The sequence below is a fragment of the Bombyx mandarina genome, chromosome 01 (assembly GCF_030267445.1).
Source record: "Bombyx mandarina strain Sakado chromosome 01, ASM3026744v2".
Classification (NCBI taxonomy): Eukaryota; Metazoa; Arthropoda; class Insecta; order Lepidoptera; family Bombycidae; genus Bombyx; species Bombyx mandarina.
The window spans coordinates 18,956,915-18,977,722 of record NC_143208.1 but is presented as its reverse complement, the minus strand read 5'-3'; the positions used below and the strand labels follow the sequence as shown (position 1 = coordinate 18,977,722).

Sequence of the window (20,808 nt, the reverse complement as noted above, 5' to 3'; positions counted from 1 at the left end):
TCAAAGTTATCTATAAAGTTGATTATTGAAAACATGAATAAAACAACATTTTCTGAATATAAATCGTAGCTGATCGATTATTAATCGCCCCCGAAATCCCCTGTATACTAAATTTTATGAAAATCATTTCCCATCATCAAATCAAATCAAATTTCATCAAATTTCCGAGATTCAGATTACATATATATTTATATACAAGAATTGCTCGTTTAAAGATATAAGATAATGCTAAATTTTGAAGATTCGTTTAACTCCCCACATTAAATTCCCGACTACAAAATGAAAGGCGTATTTTAAATCGCTAGGCTTGAGATTAAAACAATGATTAGTCAATCAATTCGCAACGGCAAATCTGAAATGAGAATGCTGTACAAAAAATAGGTTTTCGCTTAATTTCATCTTTGCGTTGGAATACCGCCGGTGCTACAAGCTACAACATTCTTGACACAGCATGCCCTCCCAGTAATTCCGGTTCCTTCGCCTTTCTTTTCCGATGATTCAATAATACGACAAAATACAATTCCGTAGTAATGAGGAAAAGTCCTTGTCATCCTACTTGCTATGTGTGGATGCTGCAAAAGGAAACTATGACACGGAAGCGGGCAGAAGGGCAATAATATTGTCGCTCAGTGTCTGCACTGTCAATAAATAATGAGGATACGACAGGCACTGTGCATAAAATCGTGTCGAGTAGAATTTGCGAGACAATTTTATTAATACGTTCGCATGACTCCGAGAGTCCTCTGCATATGCAATACGGCTATAGCTATATGTTTTTTATTGGCTGACAGCCCCTCTAGTGTTAAATGGTTACTTTAGCCCATAGACAACAACAACACAAATGCTATCCATCTAGACATGGGTTCTAAATCAAAGCTTTCTAGTACAATGGCTGCTCCACCCCTGAAACTGAAAAGCATGAAAAGCATAGCAGTGCGTATCTCTACCTGATGGTACATACTCATGCGGTCTCACAAGCAGCTCTACCACCAGTGATTACGCAAATGATTTTTTTTTGGGTTTGTTTTTTTTTTCTTTAGGTCGCGATGACTTCTTTACAAACTAGGTTGAACAGGTATATGTACCTATAAACTCTGTCACCGGTCACCGGTTACCGTCGCTAAAAAATTCCACGAATACTCGGATTGCGGAAAACACAGCACATCACTCCACTTCAAATATTATACCTCTATCTTTTTTTTTTTTTTTTTATGATTGAAAGATTACTGGTGGCCCGAAGGCCTTTCCAGTTTCACCAGGACAGGTAGGCGAGCAAAGGCTCAGCCAAGAGGGGTGGGATTTGCTAACAACTGCCCGAGCGCCTCCGAAGGAGACCTAACAACTCAAGAGCAATTGTTTCGCGAATGAATCTACTACCGGATCGGAATCGCGACCCGCTGAGAAGATCCGGCGAGAAACTCAGCGGGCTGATGCATGGGTTAGGTTGCACGTCGACCTCTTTGTCGAGTTCGACGAGTACGGTTACCGGGGTCCCTAAGCCTGCCCGTAGTATTAGAGCTGAAGGCATCTAATGCAAAGGTTATTGGATCTGATGGATCCGTAAGGACGTGTCTAGGGCGTCGACGGTGACTGGCTCCTGCATGATCAGGATTCGGGGAGTAGTCAGCGGCGGCAACGATAAGGCGATTATCATGACGCATAGCCTTATCGAAGTATCGTTCCGACGCTGACTTCATGTATTTCCGAATTGATTCGAGGCCCAGGTCGTCGTGTAGGTCAACGTTCCTCACGAACCACGGAGCCCCGACAGCTAACCTGCAAAAGCGGGATTGTAGGGATTGGAGGGTGTCTATGTGTGTGCGGGCCGCGTGAGCGAACACCACACTTGCGTAAGTCATGACGGGCCTTATGCAAGTTTTGTAAAGTGTCACCTTGTTCCGAAGGGACATTTTACTCCGCTTACAGATCATGGGGTAGAGTCTACCGAGAATAAACGCGGCACGGTCACGGACTGATTTTATATGCGGGCGGAATGTCATGGATGCATCCAGGGTAACGCCCAGGTACTTGACCTTCCTGGCCCAGGGTATGGGTTGTCTAAAGAGAGTAATCGGGGGTGTGAGATTCCTCCTAATCCGGGAGGAAATCCGTGTGGAGCTTCCCCTCTGAAATAGCACCGCAGTACTTTTCGCTGGGTTGATGTCTATGCGCCATTTTCGGAACCACTGTCCTAGGGCTAGGGCTGCGCTCTGAAGCTTCTTCGCGATTAGGGACTTATTTCTACTAGAATAGTAAACAGTCGTGTCGTCGGCGAATAAAGCTAAATGGCTCGGCGGCGACCGGGGAATATCGTTGACGAATAAGCTAAATAGGAGGGGTGAGAGGACAGAGCCTTGCGGGACTCCAGCTGTGAGAGGTCGTGGGGAGGAGCGGGTTCCCTCGACTCGATATCGAAAAGAGCGGTTCGACAAGAAGTCTCGTATGATGAGCACGAGACTATCCGGCACGCCCATGTTGAATAGTTTGAAAATCAAACCATTGTGCCAGACTTTGTCGAACGCTTTTGCGACGTCGAAGAAGAGAGCTCCCGTGTATAACGGTTTTGGTCGATTAAGCCCCACAAGAATGTGCTCCGTGAGGCGGTGCACCTGTTGAACGCATGAGTGATTTGTACGGAATCCGAATTGTTCATCGATGAGAATGCCCTTGGATGAGACGAAATCTCTGAGGCGCTTGTAGAGCAGACGCTCATACAGCTTGCCTAGAGACATGAGGAGGCTAATCGGGCGGTAGCTCGTCGGATGATTTTTTGGTTTACCGGGTTTATGTATGCCGATAACGTCCGCTTCTTTCCACACCGCGGGAAAGATACAGTTCGCCATAGCGGCATTGAAAATAGATGCCAACATCACGATGAGTTGGACGGGTAGAAGTTTAATAACGCGGTTAGATATACCGTCGGAACCGGGAGCCTTGCGAGGACGTAGGTCTTTGATCAAGTCTTTAACTTCCATCGGGGTGACGGGTGGTAACGCATCCGAGGGTGGCAAGGAGGCTCTGCGTTCTACCTCACTGTCTACTAATTCTACATGAACAGGGTCCACGGATTGAGTGCTGGGCGTGCACTGGGTTTGCAATGTATCGGCCAGCAGCTCTGCTTTTTCGTCATCATCAAAGGCCGCGAGTCGACCTGAGGGGCCTACGAGAGGGGGCATAGTTACTACCGTATCCGATTTGAGAGTACGAGCTAAGCGGTAGTAAGACCTTTGGGAGGGCGCGAGTCCTTCTAAGAAATCAGACCATCTGGCATCTCGGACTTCGGCGATGCGAGACTTTACGTCGCGTTGTAGGGCACGCATTCGAGTACGATTATCCGCGGTAGGATACCTGTCGTAGGCCCGTATCGAGGCGTTCTTAGCTCTAAGGAGTTCCCTAATATCGTCGGACAATTTGAAGCGGTGAAGGAAGTCCTCCGCTACAACTTGTTTCGATGACCTATCTAATGTCGAGGTGATGTGTGATGTTAAGATGTCTATGGCTTCAGCGGTATCTTGAGGAGACGGGGTAGAGTCCGGGTTAAACGGGAGCGATGGTGGATCAGATTCAGCCAGGCTGATGCCCAGCGTGTGCCAATCCACCACAGTCCTCGTGACGGGAACGGAATCGGGAGCGCGACCGAGCTTCATAACGACGGGACGGTGGTCTGAATCTAACTCTGAAACTACTTCGATCGAGTGTAAGCGCAGAGTTACGTTTTTTAATAACGCTATGTCGAGTATATCCGGGCGATGCGCGATATTTAGCGGGTAGTGAGTCGGGGTTAGCGGAGCGACGATATCGAAGGCGAGATCATCGACTAACGCGTCAAGCCGCCTGCCATTCGGGGTTGTGGTGTGTGAGTTCCACCTGATGTGTTTACAATTTAGGTCGCCCGCCAGAATGACAGAGCTCCCCATACCGAGCAGCGCCTCGATATCACTGCTTAGAACGATCTTATCCGGTGGAAGATAAACGGACGCGATAACGATCGGCGCGTGTCCCGTCAGTGAGATTCGGCACACTGATGCTTCGATATTAGCGAGCGCGGGAGGATCGAGCGGGACGCAATGCAGGGCTCTTCTATAGTAAATGACGGTACCACCACCACGGGCAGAGAGCCTGTCGTTCCTGACCATGTTGTAGTTCGCGATTTTAGGGTCACGGCGCGCGGGCTTAAGTAGGGTCTCCTGCACTAAAAAGATATCAATTTGATGGTCACGCAAAAAGTCAGAAACCTGATCACGTTGATTTGCGAGACCGTAAGCGTTAAAAAATCCTATCGTTACGGATAGGGGCTTTATTCTACTTATATACGCCATTGATTACCGGCGGAGTGAGGGGAGGACGTACGTATTTAATGACGCGTATACGTCGGCGTATTCTTGCACAACGGCGATAAAGTGTTGTGCAGTGGAGGCAGCGCGAATGGCGTCGCCCAAAGCGTTAACGCGCTCAAAGTTGATCGACTGAAAGAAGTCGATCGCTAAAGCGAGATTGTCGGACGCGGTCGGAGGGCAAGTCGCGGGAGAGGGACGAGTTGCGGGGGCGGGACGAATCGCGGAGGAGGGAGTTGTAACCGTGTTCGTGTACGGCAGCGGTTTCGCCCAAGCCGAGACACTGGGCACCGGCGCCGAAGCGAACGCTGGCTTAGCCTGCGACACAGAGGGTGCCGAGGCTTTGATGTCTGGGCCGGAAGCTCGGAGGCGGTTTTGGCGGGCGACGCGGCGATTTATTTTCGGGGCTCGGGGGCATCCGCGGTAATTTGCGGGGTGACCCTGTGTACGACACAGGACGCAGCTAGGCGGTTCCGTCGCGGTTTTTTGATCGCGAGTGCAGAGGGCCGTGGCGTGATCTCCTAAACACTTGACGCATCGGGGGCGCGCGTGACAGTTACGGGAAGAATGCCCGTATAATTGGCAGTTATGGCACTGGCTAGGTGTGCCTTTCTTGTGTGGGGTTTCGACGGCGATTCCGGAAAGGCTACAGACCGTTCGGATGTTGAATATTTGCTTACCCTCGGGGGTAGGCTGGAGGGCGACGAGAACCATGTTATATGGCTCCCTTCCGCGACCTGTGTGCATGCGGTGTACGGAGTTAACCGGTAGGCCTTGTTCGAGAAGGTCGGCCTTGACTAGCTCGGCATCCAACTCTTTAGGGATGCCACGTATGACGGCACGGAGTTCGCGCTCCTCCTGGAGCGTATACGTGTGGAAACTTATACGCTCCTTACGGAGGTAAGAAGAGAGGGCCCTATGGTCGTCGGGTGTTCGAAGCTTAATTTGAATGCCGTTCGCGAGGTTACGGGCATTCGTGAAGTTGATATTTTTGGCCTTAAGGGCCAGGGAAACTCGATCCCAAGCTGCCTTCTCTTGGAGGATTACCGGGGGAGGGGTCGGGGTTTTATTTTGTGCCACCGGACGCGGCGACGGAGTGGCACGGGCTGGAGGCGCAACGGGAGTCTGAGGGCGGGGGCGCGACGCGTTCGCGGCTTTGCTAATTTTAGCGGCCGCGGGAGCTCGAGACTCCGCGGCACGCTTCTTACCCTTTTGTACCAGGGTGAATCCATCCGTCGATGAGACGGGAGCGAGGTCGACCTCCATCTCCGAGTCAGAGTCGGAGGACGAGGAGGCGGGCGCAGGTGACCTACGAGCAGGTGTTTTGGAGGGCACGACGGAGGCTGCGGATGATCGCGCTGCTGGAACGGTGGCCACGGCGGACGACGCAGCAGTTTTACTCGCCAGTATAGGCGACGCGGGAACGGCAGGCACGACGGAGGCTGCGGTGCTCGATGCAGAAGCTTTGCACGCAGGTACAGGCGACGCAGGAGCAGCGAGCTCGGCGGAGTCCACGAGAGGGCTCGCGGTGTGATCGGCCTTGAAGGCCAGAAACTCTGAGGCGAGCTGTGGGTGGCGAAGTCGGAGGAATTCCGCGAATACAGCGTCCATGATCGCTGAGTGCCCAGGAGGGGCGGCCCCGGGTCTTGAAAACACTCGCCTTGCGGCGAGGCCCCAACTTCTCGGACCTGAGCGGTTCTATTGAACACAGGTGGCGATGCGGCACGATTACTACAGGACAAAGAAAAAACACAACAAAACGGAAATAACAAAAAGAAACAGAACAATTAAACACTTCCAGGAAAACAGTTTGTCGGCAGATGTACCACGAACACAGAAACAACAAAAGGAAACAAAACAAATAAAAACTTCCAGGAAGAGCACTTAGTCGGCAGATGTACCACAAACACAGGCCGCGCGAACAATGGCCGGGCTAACAAAAGCCAGGCGAACAAAGACCGGGCGATCGAGTGGTCGATGAGCACGTCCGCACGTGACGGGTGCCTCTATCGGAATGACCTATATCTAATACGGATACCTAACTGATATCACAAAAAAATAATAGTTAATTTCAATTATTTTATCGCATACTAGCAGGCGTGAAAGATGTTACTCATCCTTTTTTATGGAATCTGATTCCAACTCCATCTAGCGGGCTCCAATTGTAAACCTAAGCCTTCCAGGGACTAACATGAACACACAAATAACTTCATAAATATGGGTCCAGTCGTTAGTTTAGTGACAGACACAAGTACATGATAGTTATACATAAAAGATTACATGGTATTTAATCACGTTTTCTGTTTTAAGTATTTTTATTTTAATACATAATCACTATATCCCTTGACTACTAAATCGTTTTACTTAATTAAAAAAAAGAAAAAATTATTGCTCCGGTATGTTTGTATGTTTTTATTTTTAATTACTTTTTTGTAGACGAGTAAATAAGTAGACCATATTTTTTTAAATAAAAACCCAACCTTTCTGCGCAAAGCATAGTATGCCGCTGTCCTCCTTAAGGTTTGAGGTTGAACTCATAATTACATTTACAGATTACTTTGCCAATTAGTTCGACTTTTTTCTAATTTGTCCGTTGTGTCAGTATTAGCCCACTTTTTTGGACATCGAACAGCTAATTCGTCTTGTACATAAATGAATTATAACTATATAGAAATACATTTCGTTTAACTTTATTGTTTAAAGTTTTTCTTAATGAAAAATAGAAGAGTACCATTTTAGTGAACTCCATGAGTTTTTAAATTACAATCTAATACTGTATATTGCTGTGTCATCTCACAATCAAATGAATATATTTGCGGATATTTGACATTTGGTTTTCGACTTGGTTAGGTTTAAAATTTAAAGTACACCTACTTTAAATTTTAAAGTAGGTGTACTTATGCAAGCTATTGGTGGAGACCTTTCTGCCAATAAATTGTTCATTACTTAATCTTATGATTAGTATTTAATGTTGGTTATAATATTATGTAATATTTGTTTTAAATACTTACGTTGTGGGATGGTCTACGACTCTGTTGTCATACGGTTCGTATTCCTCTACTTCTTGAAGGTCCTTCTCCTTCATGTTGACCAAGAAGATGCTTTTATCGCCAGGCTTCTTCTTTTCATCCTTCACCGGTGATAGGCTGTGAAAGTAAACGACAGATTCAAATTATGTTCTCTAGCGAAAAATCCTTTGTGAAGTCTTGATTTATAATAAGTACTTAAAATAGTTTATTCAGTTGCACACAGATTAGAACAAAGGTAAATAATAAATTAGGTAAATCAAATTGAATTCGACTTCTCAGTGTCAGTTTAGTACAAATATTATCTCAATAAAAGGTTATTACATAATTCATCAATACTAAATCACATTGAGCGCTAGGTTAATTATTACTAATTATTTGAACACGAGAGAGAGTAATTTTAAAAAAAATGAATGATATAATTTGAAATGTTACCCCGAGAACCTAACATGCCCTTCCATTTCCCGTTAAAGGATTGCTAAGGCAACCGTTGTTTACTTAGTTATTGATCTGCATTTACCTAATAAGTTTACACTTGTTAGAAACTGCTATAATTTTTTATATAAGCCTTCAGTGCAGAATCTAGTCTTTGGTCTTCTTCTGTTCTTTTTCTCCACCTTATCCCACTAGGTGGGGCCAGCACAGCGAATTTTTCTCTTCATTCTCTTCTATCAGCCATCATCTCAACACACTCCTCTCTCTTTCATATCGTCATTCACACACTCCATCCATGTCTTCTTCGGTCGACCTCTTTGCCCTCTACCTTGCATTACCATTTCCATACATCTCCTAGTCACATGCACCTTTTCTCTACGCATCACATGTCTATACCACGTTAATCTAGAATCTAGTCTTTGATATCGGCTGATATTGTCTTTCGATGCTCTTGGGCATCAGCTGCCTTGAATGAAGCTAGCGACGGTCACACTTTCAATTAGATGTGAGGTGAGGTGAGGAGGTGAATATAACAATCCCATTAAAGATTTGATGCTCTCCAACCAACGCTTTATACATATCACGGAAATTGTATTTTAGATTGTGTTAAATTAAAAACAATCCACTGTTGCATAATTTGATTAAATAGGCCAATAAGTGTTGTGGTCATATTCAATTGGCTGCGTTCAATGGCAATAATACAAGAAAACACCTACAAAATACGAGTACCTAACAAAAGGCGTTTCCAATCTTCCTCACACAATTATCTAGATGTAGGAAAATGTGATCTAAAGTAAACTAATTATTGATTCTGATGGAGTACGACAATAAATGCAGTACAATAGGTAATTAAGGAGTGACGACATCATAGATAGTTCCGTACGTGTCAAGATTTTAAATTACATTTGCGATAATTGTAAATTCTAAATGAAATACCATTGTGATTAAACTACACGGTTAAATAAATAAACACTAATAAATAATAAACACTACGGTTTTTTTAAACTTTTCCTAATTTTATTTATTATAATATCATGGATTAGTTGTTTTGAAGACGTCTTCCGAATTGTAATTTGGAAGGAATAGCTGCATTTTACTGCATGCATCTTATACCAGGTATCTGGCATAAGTCTGGTATACGTTATATCTGGTATACCAGGTGTCTGGTATAAGTTGCGAAAGTTTTAGTTGACATTTTTAAGTTTTTTTTAAATTTTAATTTATTATGTATTGTAGAGAGAAACAGAGAGAAGAGAGTGAAGTCGTCGTGGCCTAAAGGATAAGACGTCCGGTGCATTCGCATATAGCGATACATCGGTGTTCGAACCCCGCAGGCGGGTACCAATTTTTCTAATTAAATACGTACTTAACAAATGTTCTTGATTGACTTCCACGATGAAGAAATAACATTGTGTAATAAAAATCAAACCCGTAAAATTGTAATTTGCGTAATTACTGGTGGTAGGACCTCTTGTGAGTCCGCACGGGTAGGTACCACCATCCTGCCTATTTCTGCCATGAAGCAGTAATGCTTTTCGGTTTGAAGGGTGGGGCAGCCATTGTAACTAACTATACTGAGACCTTAAAACTCATATCTCAAGGTGGGTGGCGCATTTACGTTGTAGATGTCTATGGGCTCCGGTAAACACACTTAACACCACGTGGGCCGTGAGCTCGTCCACACACACAACCAATAAAAATAAATAAAAAAGCAGCGTCTAGTAGATTACGAGGTCTCATCGCAACGTAAAGTAACAATTATAAATCACAAATCTAATTATATTATTTGTATTGTATATTTTCGTGTAGATGGTTTAGCTGTTCCACGTTGACAGAGCAGCAAGTGACGTCCATGTCAATAACACTTTTAATACCTACCTACATTACTAACCGGTTGCCGACTAATATTACTCGTAAATACGTATGCACATATTATTGAAAGCAATGTGTTACGTGCTCAGCTCCAAGCCTCTGATCATTCGGATGAGAAGCACGCTTGATATCCCACCGCGGTACACGTAAAACGAACCAAGGTTACAAAAACATTGATAAAAAACTTTTTGACGCCATTAAATCTCTGTATAAGGAAAATGAATATTTGAAGTTTAGTCAAGCTACGTGAGGCGTCAACTTCTAATGGAATATAATGGGTGCGAGAAATTGCATTTAATATGTATTAACATATTATATCGTTGTGGTATGAGAGTGGACTGTATTTATTTGTTTTGATATCTTTATTAGTCCTTATGTAATAAATTAAAGATATATGAATATATGAAATATAAAATCGATGTGGCTTGGCGGCTGGAATTGAAAAGGGAAAAGTGTCATGGCGGACGTCGCTCGTTGACACTTTTGACGTTCCGAATTCAAACGATATATGTAATAGGTAATATGTACCTGTGTGGAACAAAATCGTCCGGTTCGAAGGAAGGGTTGATCATTGGTCCGGTCTGATTTCTTTTCACCCATTCTTCCGCCTCCTGGGAACAAAAACAATTGCTAATGTACATTACTATAGAAGATGTAAAAGACATAATAAAAGTTATTTCTTTCTCATAATAATTTGATTTTTTCCTTCTTTACTACATAAGGTTGTTATCTACAGTCACCCTTTCAGCGAAATTTTTTTGAAACTTTACACGAACTTTAAATTTATACATTTCAACAAATTTCGTAACGGACAAACTTTTTCAACTATTTCAATGGGGTAAACTTCATTGAAGTTCAATTAAAAACATCGAAATGTTAATACTAATATCAACTAAAACGGACCTTTCATCACAAAGATAAATGTCGATAAAAGCGAAATGTCGCTTAAACCAAATAGCCTTCCTTTACCCCTCGCAATATATTTAGAAGAACGACAATATAAAGATGTACACCCTTCGATGCGATAATTTGAACAATTCAAAATGAATAAAAAAAAAAACAAATAAAAATATTGCAATGATTCACACATACGTGTGATGTTTTTTTAGCCATTACAGCGTGTAAATACACATATTTTCCGAAAAATTCTACGCAAATATTTGCCTAAAGCTATGTGTTTGTTTCATTTCGATGAAATTTCACATCTTGGTCTAAAATTTTTAGTATTAATTTTAGTTCGGATATGTTGTTTTCTGTAAAATTGATAAAAGTATTTTTATTTACACTTTTTAACTAGGATTTTTTTATTGTTTTAAATAATAGTATAATAAATAATAATAAATATAGACAGACTGTGTTCGTGCTGTAGGAAACGGACTGTACAGACCTTGATAAATGTGGCAATGGCCACTGGAATAAATACGTACACCCTAAATATTTAACATTCATGATTTTCTAAATCCAAAACGAAGTAAAAAAGAAATCCTTATTAAAAAAAATCGCAAAGACGTGTTGTAAATATTTTTATTTATTATTTAGATTTAAAATGATTTATAGTCTATTAGCATTTTTTGTTTTTGACCAGAACTAAAATACATTTTTGTATTCTCATGTATTTTATCATTTTTGCACTTGTATTCCGCACTCGTAGTCCGGGCGTTAACTCAGTGACCCCGACGAAACACATAGGCCATTCACACTTTTGGCTATTTATTTTAGCTAAATTCACAGGTACGTAGTTGGTAGTAGCGTAGGTATTTGTTATGCTGTATCTCTTTGAAAATTTTATTCGATCGATAATATTAATTCAAACTTGTTAAACTGAACAATTGTTGGCGTTTGATTTTATTTTTAAATTTCAAGTTGAATTTTAGTATTAAATATTATTACATATAATTGAGCGATTTTTCTTCTATTTGAATTCCTTGCAGTGTATACGAGTGTTTCTTATTGCGTTAGAACTCTACTAACAAGATCAAATTATACGTATGATATATTATTATCAATGGGATTTTAAATATGTGACCCGAAACATGTCTTCTCGGATTTCCACACACGCTGCTTTTAGGCTCTTCATACACCGGTCACCGTCCTCTTCGACGAGTTTGACGAGCTAGAACTAGAACTAGCCCATAGACACAACCCACTGACTTTCCTGCCGGACCTTCTCAATGCATCGCGATACCAATTTGGAAATCCTTGATATCCCACTGGTACATTACGTATAACTTTGGTAGATTCAAACCACTCTCAACATAAGTACATATGTTAATCACCATATCACCCAATAAAAAAAAAAAACAAAAATATAAAAACTCCTCAGCGCGTCCCACTATTAACAAGATTATGAATCATTTTGTACAATAGATGTGTAAAATGCGTCGATGTTCGGAGATAATTGTCGGAACGTTCCACATTCCATAACACACTCAATGGAGTATGAAGATTATTTTTTGTACTTGTTGATCCTTACAAATTTGCTTAATCAATTATTGTTGATAGTTTTTTTTTTTTGTCTCTGATCTTTTATTTTCAAGAGCCACCCTCGTATATCATGAAGGCGTTAATAGTAAGCTTGCCTTTAAAAATATCTGCGGTTTCCAAATTACTGAAAATACTATTGTGAAGTTATTTTTGAGGCGATGCTAATTAAAATTATTAACATCGAGAGTCCTTCAACAAACGGATGATATGAGTACGATTTTATGGGAAATTACACTTGGCTTCGTGATTTCACAATTTGCGTTATGATTTGAAAACAGCAAACACGTGTGTGATCGTGAAATTGATTGATTTAGCTGCGTAGTGAGGGCCAGTCGGCGAAGCGAGTGCTGTAGCGAAATGAACACGAAGCATTCTGCTTATTCTAAGTGTGTAAATGATGTAAATTAAGCGGACAATATAGTGCTATTGAGGGCATCACTGTTTGTGATCTTAAAATATGCGAGCATTGCTCGTACCTTGTACCTTCCGAAATTAAATGCCTTTGTTAATTAAAGGTAATATAGATGTTTAGGGCACCGGCACCAAAGATAATCGATGAGGTCCAATTGGTGCCGTGCAAGGGGTCATGGCTACCCGACGCCTCAAAGATCATTAAAGCACCCAAAAAGGTCGACAACGCTGTTATTTTTATTAGTTTTAATTCACATTTAACCAGTAGCAGTACAAGTGACAAGTCGTAGTGTGCTGCTTATCATAACCGTAAGGTTGTTTTTAATCATGTCTGCGATTTGGAGCTAGGAGAAATATTTGTTCAATAATATTAATAAAATTGTAAAAAAGGTTTATCGATAATACAAATCTATTTTGGCGTCAATTATTAAGTGGTGCTCTTGAAAAATAATTATACCTACTTTTTACGGACGTTAGTGTGACAGCGGAATCTTTAAAGTATTCGAAACACCAGAAACAATATAATGACAATAATGAAGCCGAGATTAAACAGTAAAACTACTTTTAATTATAAAGCGAGTTGCACATCGTCCTAATTGTGCAAAATAATATTCGCTGACGGCGTATCAATCTATTTTAAAACGTTTATAAAGAAACGCGTCGAGTTAGTTAGCTCGTCTGATCCGTAACGACCGTCTTCCTGCTTGCCTCGCTAACATTGTTACTCGCCCTACTGTTTCTTGAAATCAGAACCAAAACGTTGGAAGTGTCATTTGGATAGCTTAAATTCTAGTTAAATTTATATTAACTAGTGGTACCCCGGTAGTAGAAATTCGACTATAATTAATTAAAATTACAAGTTTGTACACTATTATGATTCTATTTTCAAAGACTATTATACTTCTACAATCACAAATTTCGCCAAGACTACATACACTATAGAAAAATATTAATAAACACAAACAATATTTAATCTATTCTCAGTTTGACCACAGACGTCAAGAACAAAAGTTTGACAATAAATAAATAGTATACATGCGTGTGCACACACGTCAAATACATGGTAGCGTGTGTAATGTTTTTTTTATTGATTTAATGTATTTTTTAGGCATAATTTTAAAAAATATTAGCATTCTGCACTCCTTCTCTATATTCTCTATAAGTGTGGGAAATTGTCATACTCCTCCGTCCGCGCAATTTTCGTAAAAAGGGATACAACGTTTTTCCTTCACATTTTAAAATATAGATATAAAGGTTGTGTTTCTTTCAAAAGACAGCCGAATACAGTTCTTGTAACAGAAAGATATGATATTTTCTTCGTTATTAATTACGGTGAAGGCTTTCTTTTAACAGCATAGTTTGATGAGCGCGTAGCTACCTAAATTAAAGAAGTTCTTGAGTCCCAAAGCAACCGCATTTCGAATATCGCAATTTTATTGAAATCAAAGTTATTATAAAATGGAGTTACATTTATAATTTGAAACAACACTAGCAAATTAGATCTAGACGTTTAGTGTCTAAAACTAACAAGTTTTGCAGTTATTCGGCAATAATCGATGATTCATTATAATAATTAAATGCACAATCACGAAAATTTCCATCGGTCCTGTGTTTATACTGAAATTTTGTTGGCGGTTTCCTGCGATATAGGTACTCTAAAGTTAGATTCGATTTAACCACAAATTAACCTTGTGAGCTCATTCTATGATATATTCGCGAACGATTACACTTAATAATTTGTGCAATTATAAAATGCAACCAAACACATGTGTAATCTTTTTTTATTACTGATACTTCCTACTTATAAAAAATATATTTCATTATGGGTTTTTTTTTATTGCTTAGATGGGTGGACGAGCTCACAGCCTGGTGTTAAGTTGTTAGTGGAGCCCACAGACATCTACAACGTAAATTCCGCAACCCACCTTGAGATATAAGTTCTAAGGTCTCAGTATGGTTACAACGGCTGCCCCACCCTTCAAACCGAAACGCATTACTGCTTCACGGCAGAAATAGGCGGGGTGGTGGTATCTACCCGTGCGGACTCACTAGAGGTCCTACCACCAGTAAAACCACCAGTTGTGACCAAGCTCTCGATATACCTAGTGTTGAGTGGTTACAGATCTCACAACGTGATTGCCTTGAGACATGGGGTTTGAAGTCTCAATTGTATTGTACAATAGCCATCTCACTCTTTAAACTGGAACGCATAGCTGCGTCGCGGCAGAGATGGGTAGGACGGTGGTATCGCGCTGGTAAAGGCTGGAAAGCACCGCACCACCATTAATTAAGATTTTTTATACGTTTTGCGGACACGATTTTTATCACACGATGTTTTTCCTTCATACTCCGTGAACATTTTCGTAGAAAAAATGTATACGGCATGATTTTAACACCGACATAATTGCGTCTTTTAGGCCATCCTTTTCCTTTAGGCTCACAAAATAAATATTAAATGGTCAAAGATTACGCACATTCAAAATTAAGTATCAGACAGCAGATGTCGTGAATTTTGTTAAAACATTAAATTAAGTTCTTATATCTATCATTGAATAACTATTGAGATTCAATATACAATCCAATTACATACAAATTAGGCCAATAAAAATAAAGTATAAAATTGCAACGTCTCACCGAGAGATTGTAAGCTTTATCTTTAGTAAATCAAAAGAGATTTTATGAAGTGAAAAAAATACTTGTATTCATTTGCACTTTCATTATAAAATATCCCGTATATTTTAAAAGCAATCCTTCCTTATGATAATATCAATACGCAATAGACACGGTATCTTATAAAACGCGGTGTTCATTCAAGGTCACTAGGCCAATTTAACACCTAAGTTTTTTTTATTGTAGGTAGACGATTATACGGGCCACCGGATGGTGTGTGGGTCACAGTCGATCACAGACGTCAGCAATCCCGGGGCCAGAACCAAGCCGCTGCCTACCGCTTCTACCGAAAGGCGATGGAAAGCCATGTTATTATAGTCTAGCATTCCAAATGCAAAACAAGAAGGTAAATTTTTAGTTCCTATACGCTTTTTTCACTTAAACCTTTTGAAATTAGTACATTTTACGACATCATTAACATTAATTCAAATAACGATTGTTTATGACAAAAAAAATCTACTTTGGATGTTAAATCCATGTACTACAACAAATTCATCCCCAATTTTTCGTGTATTATAATATTATAATATAATTAAAATCGTAAATACTCGGTGATTAAGAAGTGAAATGTCATATGATGACGGTTCATACAACGATATTTATTATAATATTTAAGGATGTTTAATATTATAGCGATTTTTCTTATTTCTTTTTTTAAATAAATTATTATAAATTTTGAATCGTTTTGTTCCTTTCAGCATTTGAGTATTATTTGAGGAATATGGTTTATGTATTTTTATGGAAACAATATGTTATTATGTTCCTTGATATTATTTAAGTCTTACTGATGAAATATTTGTACGCTTTGGTCTAGCTATATTATTCAAGCTAAGAGATAAATTCTTTAGTAGCATGCGATTAGATAATTATCTTTTTCATAAATACATTTTTGGCAACATTCTAATTTTTTTTTTCTATTTCGTATCTGCAAACCTATTAATTGGTATGATAGATTTTACGTTGTATTGATGGGTGTACGAGCTTACGGCCCACCTGATGTTAAGTAGTTACGGATATCACAACGTGAATGTCATCATCGACCTTGAAACATGATCAGAATCTAAATTAAAAACGACTTCCTCAGCGCTCAAACCGGGATGCCCGGCAGTAAGGCAGGATGGTGGTACCTTCCCGTCCGTGCTAGCAGTACACCGTACCAACAGCAGTAAGCATCGCACTTCGCAATTAACTACAAGTATTGTTACTAAGTGTGACTTTAAATCGAGCGATTGCCTCAAGTGTACCTACACGATGTTGATCATATAATGTTTTATTACTCACAATTTATGTGCCCGGTAATGTTGTAGGTTATAAATTTAGCATGTTTTTCTGTTCTACACACTTAAAAGATAGTTTTATCTGCCTCTGATACTGAATGTGAATAAAATATTCATGATCTTCGATAAATTATTGGACGGTGTGGTTGCTATTGTTTATACACTCGAAGGGTTCACGAAGAATGTGAAGGGAAGCAATAGGAAGTAAAATGATAGAGAGGAAAGGTATCCAATCGAAATGAAGTTACTATGTAAACCCCATTAAGTGGGTGGGGACAGGCAAAAGAGGGAACAACAATTTCTTTACGTGTTGGTGTAGTGATTAGCTATGACCGGATCGTATTTTTGTCAAAGATATTTGTCATTCGCAGTCTCGGTGTAAATATTTGTCTCAAATGCGTATGTTTCCGGGATTCATAACATATATGATATCATAGCTTACTAAGCTATGTAGGAAGAAAAATATTATGTTCCTTGGAGATTATTAGAGCTAGCTGGTGGGACTTGTAGATGAACGGTTTTGTCTATAAGGCTACGGCTAGACCTGGATTGTTTCTAAATACACATAATCGTGTAATAAAAGTGAAACCCGCATATTTATAATTTGCGTACTTACTGGTGGTAGGACCTCTTATGAGTCCGCGCGGGTATGTACCACCGCCTAGCCTATTTCTGCCACGAAGCAGTAATGCGTTTCGGTTTGAAGGGTAGGGCAATCGTTGTAACTATAATGAGATCTTAGAACTTATATCTCAAGGTCAGTGGCGCATTTACGTTGTAGATGTCCGTGGGCTCCAGTAACCACTTAACACCAGGTGGGCTGTGAGCTCGTCCACTCATCTAAGCCATAAAAAAACCCGATATAGATTCCTGATGGAAGACTGTAGTACGAGCTTTATCGGGAGTACCAAAAACGACCTAATTTTTATGTATTTAACGCTCATTATTAACCTCTAAACAAAGATACTCGCAATTCCTAGAAATTTAAGTCAAGCAAAATATCAACAGCGTTTATTTTTTACCCGAGAATCTAAAAAACAATCTTGAAAAAAACAGAACGCATATAAAGTTGATGTTCTAAAATTACTAATTGAATACTTTAAATTGTTTCACAAACACGTAACTCCAACATTTGAAAATACGTGTAGGTACATAACTAATTCTCAATACAAATATTTTCGACTGCAGACCGATGTCTGTTATTGTTTACATTTCAGTGACCGAACGTTATTCGATAAGGGAATAAGACTAAGTATTTTAACGTGTTTTCAAGGCTAAGGACCCAGTGCCGCACGTGTCATGAAATCAAAACAATTACACCATAAAATTACTGATTGAAACTTATCGTTTTCCAATGTTATGGGATATTATTAGTTATTAGAAGTAGTAGTTTAGTTATTTCTTAATCAAACTCTAAATCGGGGGTTTCTATTTTTTATTTTCCAGTTGAGCCGTATTTATGATGGAATGCAATTTTAAATATTTTCACATTTCCTTGCTTGACGAAGCTGTTCCTCGATGAAATTCCTAAGATGTGTATTATGTATTACTTCTATATGATTATTATAAAACATGCAGCATTAATTTTAAATCGCGTTCTATCTATTTGTATTCTTAATTATTTACTAGCTTTTGCCCGCGACTCCGTCCGCGTGGAATAGTTACTTTGGCATAACGCTAAATTTTACCCGCGACTTCATTTACGTAGAAAGTGAAAATATTTTCGAATTATAGAATGTTAAGGAGCTATTTAAACCCCTATTTTGAAACATTCTTTATCGGTGCTCCACTTGTATTGGCCTTACAGTGATGTTATATAGCCTATAGTCTTTCTCAAGAGATGGGCAATCTATCACTGAAAGAATTTTTTCCCAGAAATCGGACCAGTAGTTCCTGAGATTAGCGCGTTCAAACAAACAAACTCTTCAGCTTTCTAATATTAGTATAGATTTAATCATGTATTTATAGAAACAAAATTAGCATTGAATTTTACGTTTATTTTTAAACTCTTCTGTTTCAGCACGTTTTGTCCCAGTTTAGGATCGTTTTCGCGAATTATTGCGCGTGTCCGATTGACGTTAGACTACGGAGCAACGGAGCTGGATATTACAAGCTCAAATATTTTACGAGGCTGTAAACTATGAAACTCGGAGGAAATTCTGATTAGTTCGGAATTCATTAGCGCACTAAACTAGTACCGATTTATGACTGTTTCGATTTTATTATTCAAGAGAAATACTGTAGTCATTCCTGAAGAATTTTTTGTAGAACAAAGTTTCAAAACGAAAGATATTTGGGCCCGTAATTTGATGGTGTTGGAATTTTTCATTCTTTATCCCAATTTTAAACCATGTAGATAAACAATGATACATAGTCTACTTCTCTTTCTACCTTAGACAGCCGTCCATTCAGAAAGCTTCTGGGTTTTATAATACAAATAATTATGCCGCCGAAGTTTAAAATCACAAGGATACAAATAATTTTACACTAACTTACACACTCAAAACGTAATACTGGGTCTTGCCTACATCCTCTATTAAACGTAGGAATCAACAAATTAATATGTTTAACACGTAACATATTGAGCATTCATACAGAGGATGGAAAATTATCATCAATACAGTGAATTACGAACAACAAAATGTCATTAAAAATTCATTAGCATACAAACGTACGTAGCTGTTTTGAATAAGATTTTATTACCTTAACTAAAATTTCCTATTGGCCTTGAGAAATTTGCACTGATTTAAATGGTAATTTATTGATTAAGGGTAACTGAGCTCCTCAACACATGAGATAAAGCGAGTGTTGCAACCATTGATGAAGGAGATGTCATTGAGGCTACCAGTTCTAATTAGTCCTTGCTATTAGTAAAAGTCAGTTTTTATTATTTTTTTATTGCATAGATGGGCGGACGAGCTCACCGTCCACCTAGTGTTAATTGGTTACCGGAGTCCATAGACATCTAAAACCTAAATGCCGCCCACCGCCTTGAGATATGAGTTCCAAGGTCTAGAATATAGTTACAACGGCTGCCCCACCCTTCAAACCGAAACGCGTTACTGCTTCACGGCAGAAATAGGCAGGGTGGTGGTTCCCGTGCGGACTCACAAGAGGTCCTACCATCAGTGTAAACTACCAGTCTGATTATAACGCAGCATTTTGAGGAGTGATTGTGGGTGTCTTGATCTGCGCTCTCATCTCGAAGTCGCTCATTGTAGTCGTCGCAGCGCCGAAGCAAATATACCTACTTTTTCGAAATCGCCTAAGTAATCACGTGGATTATATTCACAAGTGTTTACGATTAGCTATTGCTGATTAATATCGCTAATGTAATTACGTTTTATCCGCCAGCTCGTCTGTCTTATTGTGTATTGAAATGTATAAATATTAACGAAAGTGAGAACGAGCACGTGTTTCATTATTATAAGTACTACAGATGCAATTGATTACATTTATTTACGGTTTTTTTTTCTATTTGAAATCATCTAAGCGATTAGATGCCTGAGTGAAATAGCCGCAATTGTGGTCTATAATACGATGGTTTTTCACCTTTTAAAAACACTACGTTGTTTAAGCCAATTTCAACTAAATGCATTTTTACATTATATAAATGGACTCATTTTTATGTATTTTATAGTTTCTTTGAAAAAAATCTCGGATAAAAGATACCTGGTACATCGCCTTAGCCATTAATTTTACTAAAACATTTGCAATTGCGTTGCGTTGCGCCTAAGGACCGAGCCTCTACTCACAAGCACATGAAGCAATTTATTGCATAACACGATTGTTTACTATTATGCAAATCCAACAAGTGCATATATAATTTCAACAAGATGACTATTTAATGGAAATTATTTAAGAGCCTTATAGTAAATTTCCACTGCCGAAGCGCGTTTCCATAATTAAAAGTGTGGCAGTAATCGGAAAAATAAAAATGAAATTTCCGTTTTTTCATACTATTTATTGTCCTTTCACTCTTTTGCCAGTTGAGTTTGTCGCCGGATCGTCTCAGTGTGTCGTGATTCCGATCCGGTGGTAGATTATGCCAAGAACCTGTCAGACAATCAGTACCAGAAGGTTCTTGGTTACTTTGGTCACATTGCTCGGCTACCACCAGAAAAGCTTGAAAAACTGACCTTAGTGGGCAGGGTAGAAGGGAAAAGACCCGCCGGCCGGCCGCCAAACCGTTGGTCAGATCAGATAGCTGTGCTCACTAGACTCTGTTGCGACCGCCCTGAGAGAGCCGAAACCCGAAGGAAATTGAAGCTGATGGTACAAAGAGCCACGAAGGGCTTT

The 20,808-nt window shown here is 39.7% G+C and overlaps 1 protein-coding gene across 1 annotated transcript in view; it reads right to left on the bottom strand.

Moving 5' to 3' along the window:
• The window catches only part of LOC114249201 (proton-coupled amino acid transporter-like protein acs), a 63,037-nt gene that overhangs the window by 11,534 nt on the left and 30,695 nt on the right, over positions 1-20,808 (bottom strand). The window contains exons 2-3 of the mRNA XM_028182667.2: positions 10,196-10,278; positions 7,346-7,480 (exon numbers count right to left, since the gene is read on the bottom strand). Of these exons, the coding sequence (XP_028038468.2) occupies positions 7,346-7,480; positions 10,196-10,278 (218 nt within the window). The remainder of the gene's footprint in view (positions 1-7,345; positions 7,481-10,195; positions 10,279-20,808) is intronic.